Source organism: Mustela nivalis (genome assembly GCF_964662115.1).
Source record: "Mustela nivalis genome assembly, chromosome: 2".
NCBI classification, from domain to species: domain Eukaryota; kingdom Metazoa; phylum Chordata; class Mammalia; order Carnivora; family Mustelidae; genus Mustela; species Mustela nivalis.
In genome coordinates, this window is record NC_139021.1 from 156,886,925 (window position 1) to 156,903,763 (window position 16,839).

The 16,839-nt window shown below is 48.2% G+C and overlaps 1 protein-coding gene across 1 annotated transcript in view; it reads right to left on the bottom strand.

Moving 5' to 3' along the window:
- RRP12 (ribosomal RNA processing 12 homolog) overlaps positions 1 to 16,778 on the bottom strand; it is a 34,466-nt gene extending 17,688 nt beyond the window's left edge. Inside the window, exons 1-11 of the mRNA XM_082722142.1 lie at positions 16,638 to 16,778; positions 11,667 to 12,291; positions 10,895 to 11,124; positions 7,809 to 7,892; positions 6,268 to 6,344; positions 5,730 to 5,835; positions 5,407 to 5,523; positions 4,169 to 4,307; positions 3,953 to 4,080; positions 2,961 to 3,059; positions 2,238 to 2,329 (exon numbers count right to left, since the gene is read on the bottom strand). Of these exons, the coding sequence (XP_082578268.1) occupies positions 2,238 to 2,329; positions 2,961 to 3,059; positions 3,953 to 4,080; positions 4,169 to 4,307; positions 5,407 to 5,523; positions 5,730 to 5,835; positions 6,268 to 6,344; positions 7,809 to 7,892; positions 10,895 to 11,124; positions 11,667 to 11,805 (1,211 nt within the window). The 5' untranslated portion in view covers positions 11,806 to 12,291; positions 16,638 to 16,778. The remainder of the gene's footprint in view (positions 1 to 2,237; positions 2,330 to 2,960; positions 3,060 to 3,952; positions 4,081 to 4,168; positions 4,308 to 5,406; positions 5,524 to 5,729; positions 5,836 to 6,267; positions 6,345 to 7,808; positions 7,893 to 10,894; positions 11,125 to 11,666; positions 12,292 to 16,637) is intronic.
- Between the last annotated feature and the right edge of the window lie 61 nt (positions 16,779 to 16,839).

Genomic DNA, 16,839 nt, shown 5'->3' on the forward strand with positions numbered 1-16,839 from the left:
GTCCTGGGCCTCAGGAACCCACATGGCCCAGGTCCAATGACAGTCACCGATTTGGAAGGTTGTACAGGGCCCTTCTAGTGGGCAGTTTTAAAAAGTACTGTTATTCAAGTTAATAGCCACATGTGGTAAAAAAAATTCAAATAGGTCTTCAAAATATAAAATAAAGAGTATACTTTTTTTTATCATACTTTTCTCCCAGACTGACCTTCAGATGAACTTTCCAGAGGAAAATCAAGGTTAAGTTTCTCAAATACTCTTCCAGAAGGTCTTACACATGTACAAACATAGGAAGTAACATATGCTAACATTTACTTAACAATTTTCATTCTCCAAGCACTGTTATAACATACATTCATTCACTTAAACCTTTCAACAAGGTTTGCAACAAGATTAAGTCCTATGACTTAAAAATTCATTGTAAGTGGGGAACGTGAGGCACGAAAAGTCAAGTTACTTGCCCAAGGTCACGTCGCGAGTAGGAGGCAAGAGTCAGGCTCATACCCTGACAGTTTCGCTCCAGAGTATGCTGTGAGTCTTCTCAATACATTTTGGGATCTTTCCAGGTGAGCATGTACCTCTCTACTTCAGCAACTTTTTTTTTTTTTTTAAAGATCTTGTTTATTTATTTTACAGAGATCACAAGTAGGCAGAGAGGCAGGCAGAGAGAGAGGAGGAAGCAGGCTCCCCGCAGAGCAGAGAGCCCGATGTGGGGCTCGATCCCAGGACCCTTTAAGCTTTAACCCACTGAGCCACCCTGGCGCCCTACTTCAGTAACTTCTAATGGCTACAGAGTATCTCACAGTATACTGACCAGTCCTCTCCTTGGATACATTTGTGTATGGTTGTGTTTGGCTTCTAGGTTTTTCTGCTGTTAGCTACAGCATTACAACAGCTTGAGAGGTATGTTGTGGCACAATTGTGGAAGGCTTACAATCTCAGGACTAATCCTGAGAAGCAGAGGGGACACCTGGGTGGTTCTGTCAGTTGAGAGTCTGATCTCAGCTCAAGCCATGGTCTCAGGGTCCCAGGATGGAATCTCAAGTCTAGCTCTGCCCTCAGCAAGGAGTCTGCTTCTCCCTCTCCCTCTGGTCCTCCCCACTTCGCTCTCTCTCAAAGAAAAAAAAATCTTAAAAAAAAAAAAAAATCCTGAGAAGTGGAGAATAAGGCTATTTTGCCATTTTTTGGCATCTCCAGATAAAAGCTGGATGGTGTGGATAGAGAATGTGGGCCCAGCAGATGTGGGCTGGAGACCTGTCTTCGCTCCTTTGCGGCAGCATGACCAGCTACCTCGCACTGCTTCTGTTTCTGGCTCAAGAAAAAGGCTAGCAGGGGCACCTGAGTGGCTCAGTGGGTTAAAGCCTCTGCCTTCGGCTCAGGTCATGATCTCGGGATCCTGGGATCGAGCCCCGTGTTGGGCTCTCTGCTCAGCGGGGAGCCTGCTTCCTTTCCTCTGTCTCTACCTGCCTCTCTGCCTACTTGTGATCTCTCTCTGTCAAATAAATAAATAAAATCTTAGAAAAAAAAAGAAAAGAAAAGGCTAGCACGTTCCTCCTGGGTGGCTGTGATGAGTGAGGTGGACAATGAGGGAAAGCACTCAGCGGGGGGCCTGAGAGAGCAGGCCGATGGGAGCCCTTCAGCACAGGGGAGAGAAGACACAGCATGCTGGGGCCCCAGGGTCCTCAGAGATCCTCACTCCAGGCGAAACCCAAGTTGCCAACTGATACACTTATTCTTCTCAGCCTTATTCTGGAAAAGCAAAATTATCAGGTGGCTACTGTGAAGTGGCCAAGCTCACAACATGCGTGTTCTGACAGACACAGAGCAGACACTGGGTGTGCAGAACTGCGAACCCCAGAGGAGGGGACTGTTAACCTAGGTGGGGGGAGGGGTGAAGCCACAGAAAATGCCCGAGGTCGTCTGAGAAGGAAACCAACCGCAGAGGATTCAGTCAGGGGATGACAAGACTGAGGATGGAACTGGGGCCCCACCTCTGGGGCGGTGTGCTTAGCCCACCCTGCTGCTCCTTAGAGCTCACTGGTAACTGCTCTGGCAGGACAGTACCAGCCCCACAGGCCACACCATCCTGCCCTGCACCTCAGAACCAGAGCTGGTTTACAGCACACCTGACAAGGAAACACTGCCCTCCCTCTCCAGCTTCCGGCTTCTGTCCCTCCCATCTGCACTGTGGAGCAGGTAGCCTGGCTGGAGGCCTTGGGACACCCCTCCACCAAACCTACCTGACCAGGTTGATGTGGGCTTTCTCCATGACCTTAAGCCAGGCCAGCAGGGGTTGTAAGTCATTCTCGCTGGGAACATAATCATATAAGGCCTAGAGGTGGGACAGGGAATAAGCAGGGCGCTGAGTGAGTGTGTCTGCTGTGGCCTAATGACAATGACCCCTTCCCAGCATGTCCTAATGACAGGCCTGCACAGGTGGCCCCGGAGCTCCCAGGCCCCTTGGTTTTTCCAAGTCCTGTATTTCCCTATTCCATGAAACCCTCCCAGTTCTGCTCTTATGGGGTCAGTGTTTCTAGAATCAGCTGAGTAAAACCTGGGTCACACAACACTTTGGATCTCACAAAAGCCACAGAGACTCTCTCAGGAGAAATGTACACGGGCATACATATGCACACTTTGCAAACAAGAAGGGGATGTTTATGCTCCCTTCCCCAAATCCATCCAGGGATCCCTAAATTTGAGAGCCTCTGCTCAAGATATGGGTTACGACATGAGACCATGCTGAAATTGTTTATTAAGTTAAGTAAGAGTCGAAGTCCCCATGTCCTGTGGACACTGATGTGGCTTCGGTGGTCAGTCTCCTAGCTGCCTGCTTCCTCTCTGCTTGACTACTGGCCTCCTCCGCTGAGCTTGAATCAGCCCACTCAAGCTCACTCTGTAGACAAGTAACAGGCCCCCCTCACCCCTCTACCACCACCACACTCCTCCATATCAGGCCTCACCGTGATGATCTGGGCGTTGAGCTCCGCTGACAGGGTGCCCAGGCTGGGCTTGGCAAGGAAGAGGCTGTGGAAGGCCTGCATGGCACAGGCTGTCACCAGCTGGAGAGGACAAATACACTTAGTGGGGGACTGCAAAGCCCATGGCTGCCCTGGGCTCCTCAACCTCCAACTCCAGCCAGTGGGCTGGGAGAGACCCACGCCACGGACCTCAAGCATGCCCCCCACACCGATACACTCAGAGGACTGACACTTTACGAAGGCTCAGCAGCTACTGAGAAATTTTTAAGAGATTTAAACAAAGATAATAGAGGAACATGACCAAATAGTTTCTAACAGAATGGGTTATAAAGCAGGCTATATGTGGTGGGCAGGCTATGATTATGGCTATATTTTCACAGGTTTTTATCTATGTTTGTTTATCCAAAAAAAATATCTGAAAGGATATACAGCAAGTTATTCTGAATGGGTTTCTCCTTCTAAACAATGATTGTGTTATTTACATAATAGATATTTAACGAAGAATGTATCCTCCTATGAGAAGACATATAAAAATTAACAGAATTGTGCTAGCATGACAAAAATGTAGATCATTTTATGTATTAAATAAATTATTATGTATTAAAGCTACTGTACAAATATGTTAGTAAATAAGCAAAAACTAAAAAAAGAAAACAGATCCATGACTGTGGCTGAAACAGCTCAAGCAGGGAGAGGGCTGCTGCCTTACCAGTCCCACCTCGGCTCCCTTCCCCTGACCCAATCCCTGAGACCAGCTCCCAAAGGGACCGGGACCCTAAAGATAGCCTGGTCTATCCGACACCAAGAATGGCTGGTGTCCTTGGTCATGGACAAGAGCAGGGTTGGGGTGGGGAGGCCCCAGCTCCTGCTTCTGGCCAGACAGGCAAGTTCTTAGGCATCAGCATTGAGGGCCTAGGGTCTGAAGTTTAGCCCCCTGCCCCAGCACACTCCTCTGGCTCCCCGGCTGAGCTTACCACATGGCTCAAGGTCATGACCCTGAGGAGGGTCTCACTGCAGCTCTTGACCAGGCCTTCTGGGAAGCAGGGCAGCACGTCCTTCAGCAGCGTCAGCATGTGCAATGTGGTGGTGGCCTCCTTAGAGCCTGGCAGGAGAGGGAGCTGAGCCTCCAGCCCACTCCTCCCAGGCTGGCCTCAGCCCCCACCCACCCTGCCGGAGACCCAGTTCCCCACCTCCAGACTTCTCAATCTCCTGGATGCAGAATTTGGCGGTGGAAACGGCAGCAGGATGATGGGCAGGGGCTTTTTCACCGAACATGAACTCACTGCCCTTGAGGACGGAGCACACGCCATGCTGGGCAGCCTTCCGGATCTGTGAGCCAGAGAGAGAGGGGCCAGGCCCAGGTTAGCATATACCTAGCAGCGCGGATGGCACGCCTCCTCCACGACCGACGCTATACCCAGACCCGCCTGTGTGCAGACTCCTCAGCGGGGCAGTGAGACGAAGCTCGGCTCCGATCCCCGCTCTCCCACTAGCACCCCAAACGCCCTTGAACGAGCTAACCATTTCATCTCTGAGCTGCAGCGTCCCCATTACTCCAGGGGTTCCATCAGTCACCCCACAATACCAAGTGTGACCAAGCCTGGCACTGTTCTCAGGACTGACAGTCTGGCAGTGACCAGAGCTAAAAACTTGCTCTCTCTTTGGCAGGCAGAACACACACACGCATACACTAGGAGGTAAAAGTACTTTGCAGACCATATGGCAAGGGTTGTTACTTTTTACACAGTGGTCAGGCAAATGTCACTCCAGTGAAGTGACACTGCAGCAGAGACCTGAAGAAAGCGCAGAGCGGCCTCGGGAATACACAGGGAAGGAGGCGTGACCTGACTTGGGAAGCGTGCAGAGCCCCCAAATGACTGCGGACCACTGCTGCTGTGCTAGGACGAGGGCCCTGCCCTCAATTTCAGAAGCAAATGCGGTGGCTGGCCACCACTGCCGAGCGCCTGCTCTGAGCCAGGAACTGTGAGAGACAATGGAGTTGCCCCATACCCTTGCAGCGAGCTTGGTATTACCAGCCCTACATTCCCATTAGGAAGCCGAGGCTCAGAGAGCTTAAGTAACTCGCCCAAGGTCACACAGGAGTGGTGAACCCAGCAGCCAATTGAGGAGTGTGAGACTCCAAAGCCCCATGCTGCCCCTTCCTGCCATGTAGCTAAACCTGTCACTGACCAGTGAGGCAGCAGGGACTCAGGATGGCCTGACAGTGAATATCCCTTCTGAAGGATGAGGAGCTGCCTCTCACCTTCTAGGATTAAACAAAGAAGGCGTCAGGGACAAAAAGTAGAGCCTCAGGGCAAGAGCCCAGCCCTCAGGGCAACCTCCCCTATTCCCCCTACTCAGACAGACGAGCCCACTTACTAGAATGGCTGCCCCCCGCCCCCATATTCTGGGGGCCCAGCAGCCTCACCTTGGGCTTTGGGTGCACTGTGAAGCTCAGCAGCCCCTGGTACACTTGCAGGGTCACAGGGTAGCTCCAGGCCTCCAGGTCCTGCTTCCGCAGAAGGGTGGCCAGGCAGGAGAGGACCTTCAAGAGAGATTCGGAGTCTCTCAGCTTCACCTGCTCCAGCCAGCTGGGAGAAGAGCCCAGGTTCTCACCAACTCCAAAAAATCACACGGGGATCCGTCGGAAGCCCACGTGGTGCCTATACCCCTCCTGGGGAGTATCCGAGCTCCAGCCAGATCTGCGGGGCTCTGGAAGATGGCAGAGGGGAACCAGACCCAGAAACTAACCCATCGGAGGGCAGAGGTGGAGCCACTGTTGGTCTGGGCTGCCATGATGTCCATGAAGGCCTTGGAGGTGTCGGAAAACTTCTTAATGAGTACAGGACTGGGCACACTGTGGGGGAAGAAGAGAGATGGCGGAACCCCAAGGGGCGTCCTACAGCAGCAGGAATAAGCTTAGCCCTGGTCTGAAGGCGGGAGCTAGACAGAGGGAGGCAGCACTAGCCCAAGCACTCAGCAAGCGGGCAGGAGTCAGGACAGGAGCCCTCCCTTCTGGACACCACCTCCATGTGCTTTCTGTGGCACCTGAGCTCTGCGCCTCTTGCCTTCTCCACTACCCATTCCATTCTCATGAGATGGGCCCCCACTGTTCTCCTCAGTCCTCTTCCTACCTCCCCCAACCGCAAGACCCAGGGCTCACACCCTGTACAACACCCCAAGCTGCCCCGGGAGCCTCACGCTGATAAAGCCATGATGATATCAGGTCAGCTGATATAGTTCCCTTTGCCCCAAGAGACTCTGTGCTCAGACCTAGGACAGGACTCACCGCTTCAGGACAAGGTTCAGCAGGTAAGCAACAGCAGCCAGAGACTCAGGGGACTCCACTGCCTCCACTGTTGTCATCTGAGGGCCAGACCACAGCGGGTGAGTGGGGAGTTGTGTAAGCTAGGCAGGTGGGGTGCTAGGGCCACCCTGTGCCCAGCAGGATGGTGATGAACAAGAACACTGGTGTCAGAGGTTCAAATTCTGGCTCTGACACTGTGTGACTCTGGGCTAGCAATGAACCTTCTGTGATTCAGCTTCCTCACTTGTAAAACAAAGATAAGTTGTTCTAACATTTCACTAAATTCGTATGTGTCAATCCCAACACTGCCTGGCCCATAATAAAAACTATGTATTACTGGCTAACTTATTCATTATACAGAAGGCTTCTTCCATAAAGGGCCGGATCATAAATATTTTAGGGTTTGCAGGCCACAGATGGTCTCAGTTGCATATTCTTTTGAGTGTGTTTTGAACAATCCTTTAAAAATATAAAAAACATTCTTAGCTCTCAGGCTGTACAAAAACAGGCCTTGGATCAGATTATTCCCATGGGCCGTAGTCTGCCAAACCCTGTTCCAGAGCAGCGGTTCTCAAACTTTTACACCATAGAATTTCTTGCAGAGTCCCTGAGAGGTTTTGTTTACATAGGTGATATCTACTGATACTTACCACATTAAAAATTAAAACTGAGAAATTTTTAAAATACAAGCATACACGGGGCGCCTGGGTGGCTCAGTGGGAGCCAGAGACTCAGGGGACTCCACTGAAGCCTCTGCCTTCAGCCCAGGTCATGATCTCAGGGTCCTGGGATCCAGCCCCACATCAGGCTCTCTGCTCAGCGGGGAGCCTGCTTCCCCCTTTCTCTGCCTGCTGCTCTGCCAACCCTCTGTCAAATAAATAAAATCTTAAAAAAAATAAAAATAAAAAAAATAAAATACAAGCATACATAAATACAATTAGCTGTTGAAATAACATCAGCAGACATGAGATAACTTCTGGAAAACTCCATAGTACACTCATGAGCGAATGGGAGTAAAAGGGCAAATGATGTTGTAGTATTATTATAAAAATAATTTTAATAGCCCACGAACCCCAGAAAAGGGTCTCAGGACCAGCCTCCAACCTGCCCCACCCCTGGCCACACTTTCCCAACCATTTTTCTAGAGGATTCCCTGGGCCAAACTCAGCTTCATGGATCAGGGAAGAAAACACAACAGCAACAACCAGAGTGGTGGGGTTTTGTTCTGTAAGGATAGTATAGCAAAATACCACCAGCCTTACGAAGCTACCACCTGAGAATAACTAAAGCACTCTTTTTCTTTCCTTTTTTAGTAATCTTTACACCCAACATGGGGCTTGAACTCACAGACCCAAGATATCAAGATATCATATGCTCTTCCGACTGGGCCAGCCAGGCACCCCTGAAGCACTCTCCCCTACCCAGGAATGTCCTGCTCTATCTCCTCATGCCAGGGGCATCTTCTCTCTCCAACGGGAATACCTGCTGTTCTGGACACCCACTCTCAAGTCATACCAACTCACCAGTGCAGCGAAGTACTCAGTCTCTGTCTCCTTCCCACCCTGGGAGCGAATCACCTCAGTGACAGCAGCCAGAACAGCACAGATCTGCACGTAAAGGAGAAGGCACCTAGGACATTTATTTTATATTGAATCCCATCCCTGCGCTGCTTCTTTTCCTTACTCCATCACAAATTATTCTCCTGACAAGGCCTAGAGATAGAGAAGATGAACTGCACTCAGAGCCAGGTGTACACACACGGTAAGACCAAGCGAGTGGGCAGACACGTTTGCCGAGATTCCACCTCTAAGACCCATCTCTTACAGGAATACCCGCATGAAACTGCAAACATTTAGGTACAAGTGTGTTCACTGCAGCAACAAACTGAAACAACACAGCAGCCATCAACAGAGGACTAATGAAGTATTACTATTACTATTTTTCAAGATTTTACTTATTTATTTGAAAGAGAGACAGCACAAGCAGGCAGAGCAGCAGGCAGAGGGAGAAAAGTAGGGTTTCCACTGAGCAGGGAGTTGGATGTAGGGCTCGATCCCAGGACCCTGGAATCATGACCTGGGTCAAAGGCAGACGCTTAAACCACACTTTAACCAAGCCACCCAGGTGCCCCAATAAAGTATTATTACTACATAAGTAATGATGGACTCAAATACTACAGGACTATTGAAAATAATGGGAAACAATACCATATTAATTTAGAACTACTGTTCAGTGGGGCAAAATTGCAGAACACTGCATATAAAATATAATCTATAAACATAAATTAAAAAATAGACAAGAGGGCGCCTGGGTGGCTCAGTTGGTTGGGCAACTGCCTTCAGCTCAGGTCACGGTCCTGGAGTCCCAGGATTGAGTCCCACATCAGGCTCCCAGCTCCATGGGGAGTCTGCTTCTCCCTCTGACCTTCTCGCCTCTCATGCTCTCTCTCACTGTCTCTCTCTCAAATAAATAAAATCTTTAAAAAAAAAAAAAAACAGACAAGAAAGTCTAAAACAATAACGTTCACAGGAGCACATGGAACATGGCTAGTGTGACTGAAGAACTGAATCCTTAATTCGTAAATTTAAAAATGAACACTTGAGGGGCACCTGCGCAGGTCATGATCCCAGGGTCCTGGGATCAAGCCCTGCCTGGGGAGCCTGCTTCTCCTTCTCCCTCTGCCCCTCCTGCCCTTCTTGTGCACACCAGCACACAGGCTCTCAAATAAACTTTTTAAAAAATCTAGTTATGGGAAAACAAATATATATATCTTTAAGATTTATTTATTTGAGAGAGAGCACTTGCATGTGTGCAAGTGTGGGGAGGGACAGAGGGAAAAGGGAGAGAGAGAGAATCCCAAGCAGAGTCCAACTCGGGGCTTGATCCCACCACCCTGAAATCATGAGCTGAGCTGAAATCAAGAGTTGGATGCTTGGGGCGCCTGGGTGGCTCAGTGGGTTAAGCCGCTGCCTTCGGCTCAGATCATGATCTCAGGGTCCTGGGATGGAGTCCCACATCGGGCTCTCTGCTCGGCAGGGAGCCTGGTTCCCTCTCTCTCTCTCTCTCTCTGCCTGCCTCTCCATCGACTTGTGATCTCTCTGTCAAATAAATAAATAAAATCTTTAAAAAAAATAAAAAATAAAAAATAAAATAAACAAAAAACCAAAATCATTTATTAAAAAAAAAAAAAAAAAGAGTTGGATGCTTAACTGACTGAGCCACCCAGGCGCCCTGAAAACAGATATAAAACAGCTTAGATATATGGCTGTAAGTTTTAAGAAAACAGATTTAGAACAACTTGGAAATATGAACCTTTTGCCTTTGTAAATTTTACGACCAAATCAAGTCCTTTCAAAGAAGAGTTAGCATCCAAATAGACATGTAAAGCTAACATACTCTCCAGATTCTGAAGACTTAATATGATAAAAATAATACAAATCATCTCATTTTATATCGATTATTGGTTGAAATGCCAATAATTAACTATAGTAAGCTTATTATTAAGATTAATTTCAGGGGGCACCTGAGTGGCTCAGTGGGTTAAGCCTCTGCCTTCAGCTCAGGTCATAGTCTCAGGCAGGGTCCTGGGATTGAGCCCCAAATCAGGCTCTCTGCTCAGCAGGGAGCCTGCTTCCCCCCCCCCCTGCCTGCCTCTCTGCCTACTTGTGCTCTCTCTCACCCTGTCAAATAAATAAATAAATAAAATCTTTTAAAAAAAGAAGATCAGGGACGCCTGGGTGGCTCAGTGGGTTAAGCCGCTGCCTTCGGCTCAGGTCATGATCCCAGGGTCCTGGGATCGAGCCCCAAATCAGGCTCTCTGCTCAGCAGGGAGCCTGCTTCCTCCTCTCTCTGCCTGCCTCTCTGCCTGCTTGTCATCTCTGTCAAATAAATAAATAAAATCTTAAAAAAAAAAAAAGAAGATCAATTTCATTTACTTTTTTAAAATATGGGTACTAAAACTTTACAGTTACCTGTGTGGCTCGCACCACGTTTTGGACAGTGCTGGGCTAGGTAGACGCATGATAAGCCATCAACAATAACTGCCATGAAGAAATTAAGTTGGGAGAACAACTCTGACGTTTTATTCTACTCCCATCACTTTGGTACCATTCATAATTTTGACATTTTTCATTTAAACAATGAATATAAGTGGCCGGTTAGCTCAGTTGGTTAGAGCGTGATGCTAAACAATGAATATAAATATGTATAACTTAAAAGTATTAACTAAAAAAATACAAATAAAATCTGGTTCTTGTTAGATAAAACATTTTCTATCTATTGTTACTCAGTATTAATTTATTCAACAAATGTGTCTTGAAAATATTCTATGTAAAAAGTCCTGTGATATGAGAGGTAAGTATTTGGAAAATATTTCTAACCCGAGGGACTTTACACTTGAGTAGGGGAGATGCTGCTAGAAAAAAGCAGAAAGTGGAACCCGCCCTAGGAGAGCTAGTGAGTAGGGAACACAAAAGATAGAAGAGATGACACATCATCCAAAAATACCAGCTGTCTCCCACAGCAGTGAGCCAGCACTGGGAGAAAATAAAAAGAAGCCCGAGTCTGGCTCCTGCTCACCACCCCAAGTCCTCCTGACCCTCCCCCCTACCTCCTTGTGCGCGGCTGAGTTGGACTCCCAGAAGCGCTGCACTTTGCTGAAGGTGACATTTGTGCAGTCCGAGAGACCGCTCAGGAAGGTGCCCGAGGACTTCTCCGTGAGAGGGGGCCCCTCCTCCTCTTCCATGGCCGTCTCAGGGGCTTCGCTTTTGCCCACACGCATGGACCCGGACTGCAGCTCATTATGCAACTTCACCGCATCAACAGTCAGGTCGCTTTTTCCTGAAAACCGGAGGCACAGGTGAAGCCCTCACTTCTACCCGAACCTCCTTTTGGCCGGGATCCACCCATACGACAAAAACTAGCAGAGTCCAGGCCCCCAGCTCGAGACGCTGAATTCGAGACATGGCCTGCCTCATCGGCCCACCATACCCCTAGAACTTAGCAAACCCGCCGGGTTAAAGTTTCTGCTTCTGTGCCCCGACGGATTAAGTGCCGGGGGGAGACGGCGCGGGGACTGCACGCAGGGGCTTGGGAAATAAATGCAGGTGAAAACACTTTGGTAAGTCTCCCCCAAAGTTAATTATAGCCAAGTCCCAACTCTGACACCTGTGGTACCCAGGGCTAGTCATTTCCCTACTGCGGACTCCATTTCCCCATCTGTCAAATGCAGAGGGTGGGTCTTTACAGCAGGCTCCACGTGCGACGTTCTAGGAGAAGAAACGTTCAGCGCCTGGGCCCCAGGGCCTCCAGAGAGGCCCCGACCATCAGACCAGATCCGCCAGAACCCCGCCGCCAGCGCGTTGGAGTCTCGACCCCGCTACCTGAGGGCCGGCTGAAGAAGCGGCTGCGGGCGGCCTGGCGGTGGCGGCAGATGGCAGGGTTGCTGTCGCTACTATGGCCTTTCTTCCAGCGTTTCAACTTGGCCGAGACACCGGAGGGCAACTTCCCCGAGCGACCCATGGCGACTATGCCGGGGACAGAGCTTAAAGCTCCGGCTACCAGGGACCGGGAAACACGCGCGGAACCCACGTGGATAAGTAGACGGCTTCACTTCCGCTTTCTCTGACGTAACTTCCGGATTCGCGTCTGTTTCTATGGCAAAATAGTCAACATCCGGTTTTACATTTCCTCCGTGCTCGGGGTCCCCGAGCAGCGCGGATGAGGCTGATTGCTGAGGAGTCCCTCGGACTTATCTCCAGGGCATCGGTTCTTGGCTACAGGAGTGGGCCTTATAAAACTAGAATTACTTTGCAGGTTAAAAAACAACCAAACGTGGGATACCTGGGTGGCTCAGCCGGTTAAACCGCTGCCTTCCGCTCAGGTAATGATCCCAGGGGCCTGGAATCGAGTCCCGAATGGGGCTTCTTGCTCGGCGGAGAGCCTGCTTCTCTCTCCGCCTCTGCCTGCTTGTGCGCTCGCGCTCTCTGTCTGACAAGTAAATAAAATCTTTAAAAAAAAAAAAAAAAAAAAAGCATATTTGTAATTTTTTTAAAGATCTGATTTCGAAAGTAAAGCTTGGAAGCAAGTTTATTTGAAAGAGTCAAAACCTGGGCAAGGTTTTTGCTCCGAAACGAGAAAAAAGCTGCCAGTGATGCTCTAAACCTGCTTAGTTACTTTCATTTAGTAGGGGGGATACCTAATTGCTAAACCGCCCCCACGCCAGTTCGTCTCACTAATGTCTTCTAATCCCACATTAGAATCAGCAATCAATCCTGAATTGATTTCCACTTCCACCCTCCCCAAAGTCGTTTAGATGGAGCCCAAACCTTAAAAAGATTCTTTCCTTCCCTGTCTTGGGGTGCAGTATTCCAAGATTCCTCTAGAATTCCCTCTCCCACTTCAAATCAAAAAACCTGATTTCATCAAACTATGGCTGGATCCTGGTGAGTTGTTTTGCTTTGTTTTTAAGTAGGCTCCCCTACTTAAAACATGGGGCTTGAATTCACAACCCTGAGATTAAGAGTCATATGCTATACCGACTGAGCCAGTCAGTCCCCCTAGTGAGTCTTGGCTGATTAGGCTTTAATGCATTCATTTTACAAACATTTTTTAGCTGCCACTGAACAAGACATTTCAATAAGTCAGACTTCCAAATGAACCAGAAGTGGACAAAATTTCTGTATACCGCTTCTTTCACTTGATAAAGTGTGAATTTTTCCCCTTGCTATGGTCTGAATGTGTTTTTTAATATTTTATTTATTTCCAGAGAGAGTACAAGTAGGGGGAGTAACAGAGGGAGAGGCAGGCTCCCCACGGAGGAAGGAGCCGAATGCAGGACTTGATCTCAGGACGCTGGGATCATGACCTGAGCCAAAGGCAGATGCTTAACTGACTGATCCACCCACACATTCCTGTTGTCTGAATGTTATATCCCTGCAAAGTCCCTATGTTGAAATCCTAACTCCCAAAGACGATGGTGTTGGAGGTGGGGCCTTTGATTTAAGTCCTTAGAGTGAAACCATCATGAATGGAATTGGTCTTATAAAAAAGATTCAAGAGAGATCCCTAGTCCCTTCCATCATGTGAAGACCCAGCAAGAAGGAGCTGGCTATGACTCAAAAAATGGGTCCTCACCCAAAGCATGCTGGCACCCTGGTTTTGAACTTCCAGCCTCCATAACTGTGAGAAATAAATTTCTGTTGTTTACAAACTACTAAGCCTATGTTACGTTGGTATAGCACCCTGAACAGACTAAAGACACCCTTTGTTCTTAAATATCCTTTTGCAAAGATGATTCTCATAAACTGTTGCTACTGAGCTCTGGGGAGCTTGGGAAAAACATAGATCTGCCATATAAATTTCATGAAGACAGGAATTTTGTCTTTGTCACTTCCATTCGCAAGATCTGGAGGAGTGCCTGGCAAAGAGTGTAGGAACTCAACAAATTAACTGTTGAATGAATGAATGAATGAGTATATGTGTGTTGTGGAGGAAAGAAGAGGGACTAAAATAGGGGCACAAATTATAAAAATTCAAGGATATATGTAAATGCCAATAACTTAGCCAAACTGAGATGGTGTTTGTCTCCACAGACACACACACAAAGCCCAAAACATACATTTCTGAGGGAGTTAAGAAGTATCAAAAAATAAATTTTGGTCCAAGAACCAAGTAGCTATAGATGGGGAATAAAGAGAAGGCTGGGATGAAATTCATGCAACAATAGTGTTGGTGCTGGAAGCAGTCACGGGGGTCATCCAGATCACAGGTCACACGCCAGTCAAGGTCAGTACTGTAGTGGTCTGTAGTAAAAGAAGTACACACTAGTGATGCTGATACTCAGATGCCTTTTCTCTTACAAAGCAACAGTGAGACTAAATGAAAGGTTCCCCCCCCACAATCATTATTTGCCAAAATAAGGAGTTGGCAACCTTTGGTTGGGTCTTCTTTTGTTTTTTAGTTATTTATTTTTTAGACCAAGGAGAAGGGGTAGAGGGAAAGGGAGAGAGAGACTCTTAAGCAGGCTCCACGCCCAGTGCAGAGCCTGACACGGGGCGTGATCTCACAACCCTGAGATCACAACCTGGGCCCAAATCAAAAGTTGGACACTTAAACTGAGCCACCCAGAGAGGCCCTAGGTATTCTCCTTTTAAAAACAAGTTTACTGCTGTGTAAAATGAAACATATTTTTCATTGGAATATCTGAGCCAACTCTTCACTTTGCCAAGTCCAGAAGTATTAGAAGTCAGTATAGCATTTCCCATGCTGGTAGTAATGACAGTGGGCACCAGTGTGTGGTAATATTCTAAGTTTTTGGCGGAAGGGAGTTTACACGGAATCTTCACTGCGGTATAATTCATTAGTTGTGTGCTTATAATTTGTGCGCTTTCTGTATACGTGTTACTCTTCGTTGATTTACTAAAAATAGAAAGTGCTCCCGGCATGCAGAGCAGAGAGAGGAGAGAGACTGTTAGTGTGAGAAGGTGTCACTGCAGAGAAGGTAACTCAGTGCTGACTCTGGGCTCTGTACCTCCAGCCACGAGGGTCAACACACCACCTGCCTGCAGAGCCCGCTCCCGGGACACCGGCTGCGGTCTGGGCGGTAAGGCTGAGAGAAGAGAACTGGTGGCCTGAGGAGGAAGAGGAAGTCGAGTCTGGAAACTGTTGTAAGTAACCTGGTGCTCAGAGGTCTAGATGTGGGAACAGTCACTGAGAGAAGACCTAGAAAGTGTTGGTTAGAGTCTGGACTTTACCGCACAACACTGGGCAGGGATTTAACCTCTCTTGAGTGTCCGTTTCATATCCCGAAAAGTATTGATAATAATATTGAACCCAAGGGCGCCTGGGTGGCTCAGTGGGTTAAAGCCTCTGCCTTCAACTCAGGTCATGATCCCAGGGTTCTGGGATCAAGCCTCACGCATTGTGCTCTCTGCTCAACAGAGAGCCTGCTTCTCCCTCTCTCTGTCTCTGCCTGCCTCTCTTCCTACTTTTGATCTCTGTCTGTCAAATAAATAAATAAAATCTTTAAAAAAAATAATAGTAATACTGAACCCACTGGGCTACCCTGAGGATTCAACATGAAAATGTATATGTCAAAATTCGTACATCTCCAAAACCGTTATCTTGCGAAGAGTGTGGTGGTGCACCTCTGCCAGCAGAGGGAGCTCTGCAAACAGCCAATTAAAGCTGAAACCCTTAGAGGGAGGCAGCAATGTCGGGTGAGCAGGCTGGGCTTTTGCAAATCAGATGGGAGATGAAGAGGCCCTGGCTAGTGGCAGTCTTCCCATCCTTTTCTTGGGCACAGATACCTGCCTCCAAACTGAGTCTGCTAAATCAGAACCAGGTACAGCCTCTCAATGAACCACCTGTCTGGGAGTGGGCTGGCCTTCCACCTGGAAACACCCTCCATGCAGAGCCTCCTCCAGAAGCTGGTGTCAGGAGAAGGGACGCGAGGCATCCAGATGGCTTGAGCACACTTTCTCCCACTCTGCACAGCTAGGGTTCACCTTTCCGGTGAAGGGCCGACTTCACTGTCTTTGAATTCCAGCATCGTCTTCTACTAGAGGAATTAGCCTTCTCTATGATAATCCATACAATTTATGGCTAATAAGGACCACTCACATTTGTAGGATGGGTCCTGCAATTAGACCCTCTGGGGTAGAATCCAAGTGTCTGACCTTCAGCAAGTCACCTTACACTCTAGGTCTCAGTTTTCCTCAGCTATAAAATGGGGATAAGAATGCCTACCCATAGGGTTTATGAGAACTAAATAAGACAATACTTGTAAAGTGCTTAGCACACTGCCTGGCATGTAGTGAGAAGGCAATAAATGTGAACTTATTATTATTCAAAAAGCTCTCAGGGTGCCTGGCTGGCTCAGTCAGTAGAGCATGTGACTCTTGATCTTGGAGTTGTGAGTTCAAGCCCTCTGATTACTCAAAAAGAAATAAAATCTTGGGGCACCTGGGTGGCTCAGATCAGGTCTGCCTTCAGCTCAGGTAATGATCACAGGGTCCTGGAATCAAGCCCCGCATCGGGGTCTCTGCTCAGCAGGTAGCCTGCTTCACCCTCCCTCTCTCTGCCTGCCTCCCTGCCTACTTGTGATCTCTTTCTCTGTCAAATAAATAAATAAATCTTAAAAAAAAAAAATAAAATCTTTTTTTTAAAAAAAGAAAAAAGAAAGAAAAGCTCTTCTCAAGTTCCAAAACCCCTTCTAACCTATTATCTAACTGAAGAGAACAGAACAGTGTCCTCATTTCACAGACGGGGAACTGTGATTCCAAGGGCTTCCATGACATCCCCAAGGTCATTCAGTTGGTCAATGGACAAAAGCCAAGAGATCCCATCCTTACCCTAGGAACTCCCTCTGCAACCACTGCTCTCAATATTGTCTGTGAAGATCACATGCAGGGAACAGAGCTGCTGCACCCAAAGCATTGAGCCCACGGCCAACAGGAAGGCCATTTTCCACCAATGGAGCTGTTGTCTGTTGCGACACTGGGCAGGAGGAAAGGGAAGTTGAGGCTTAGCCTCTTGCCCCACACAAAGAGGAAG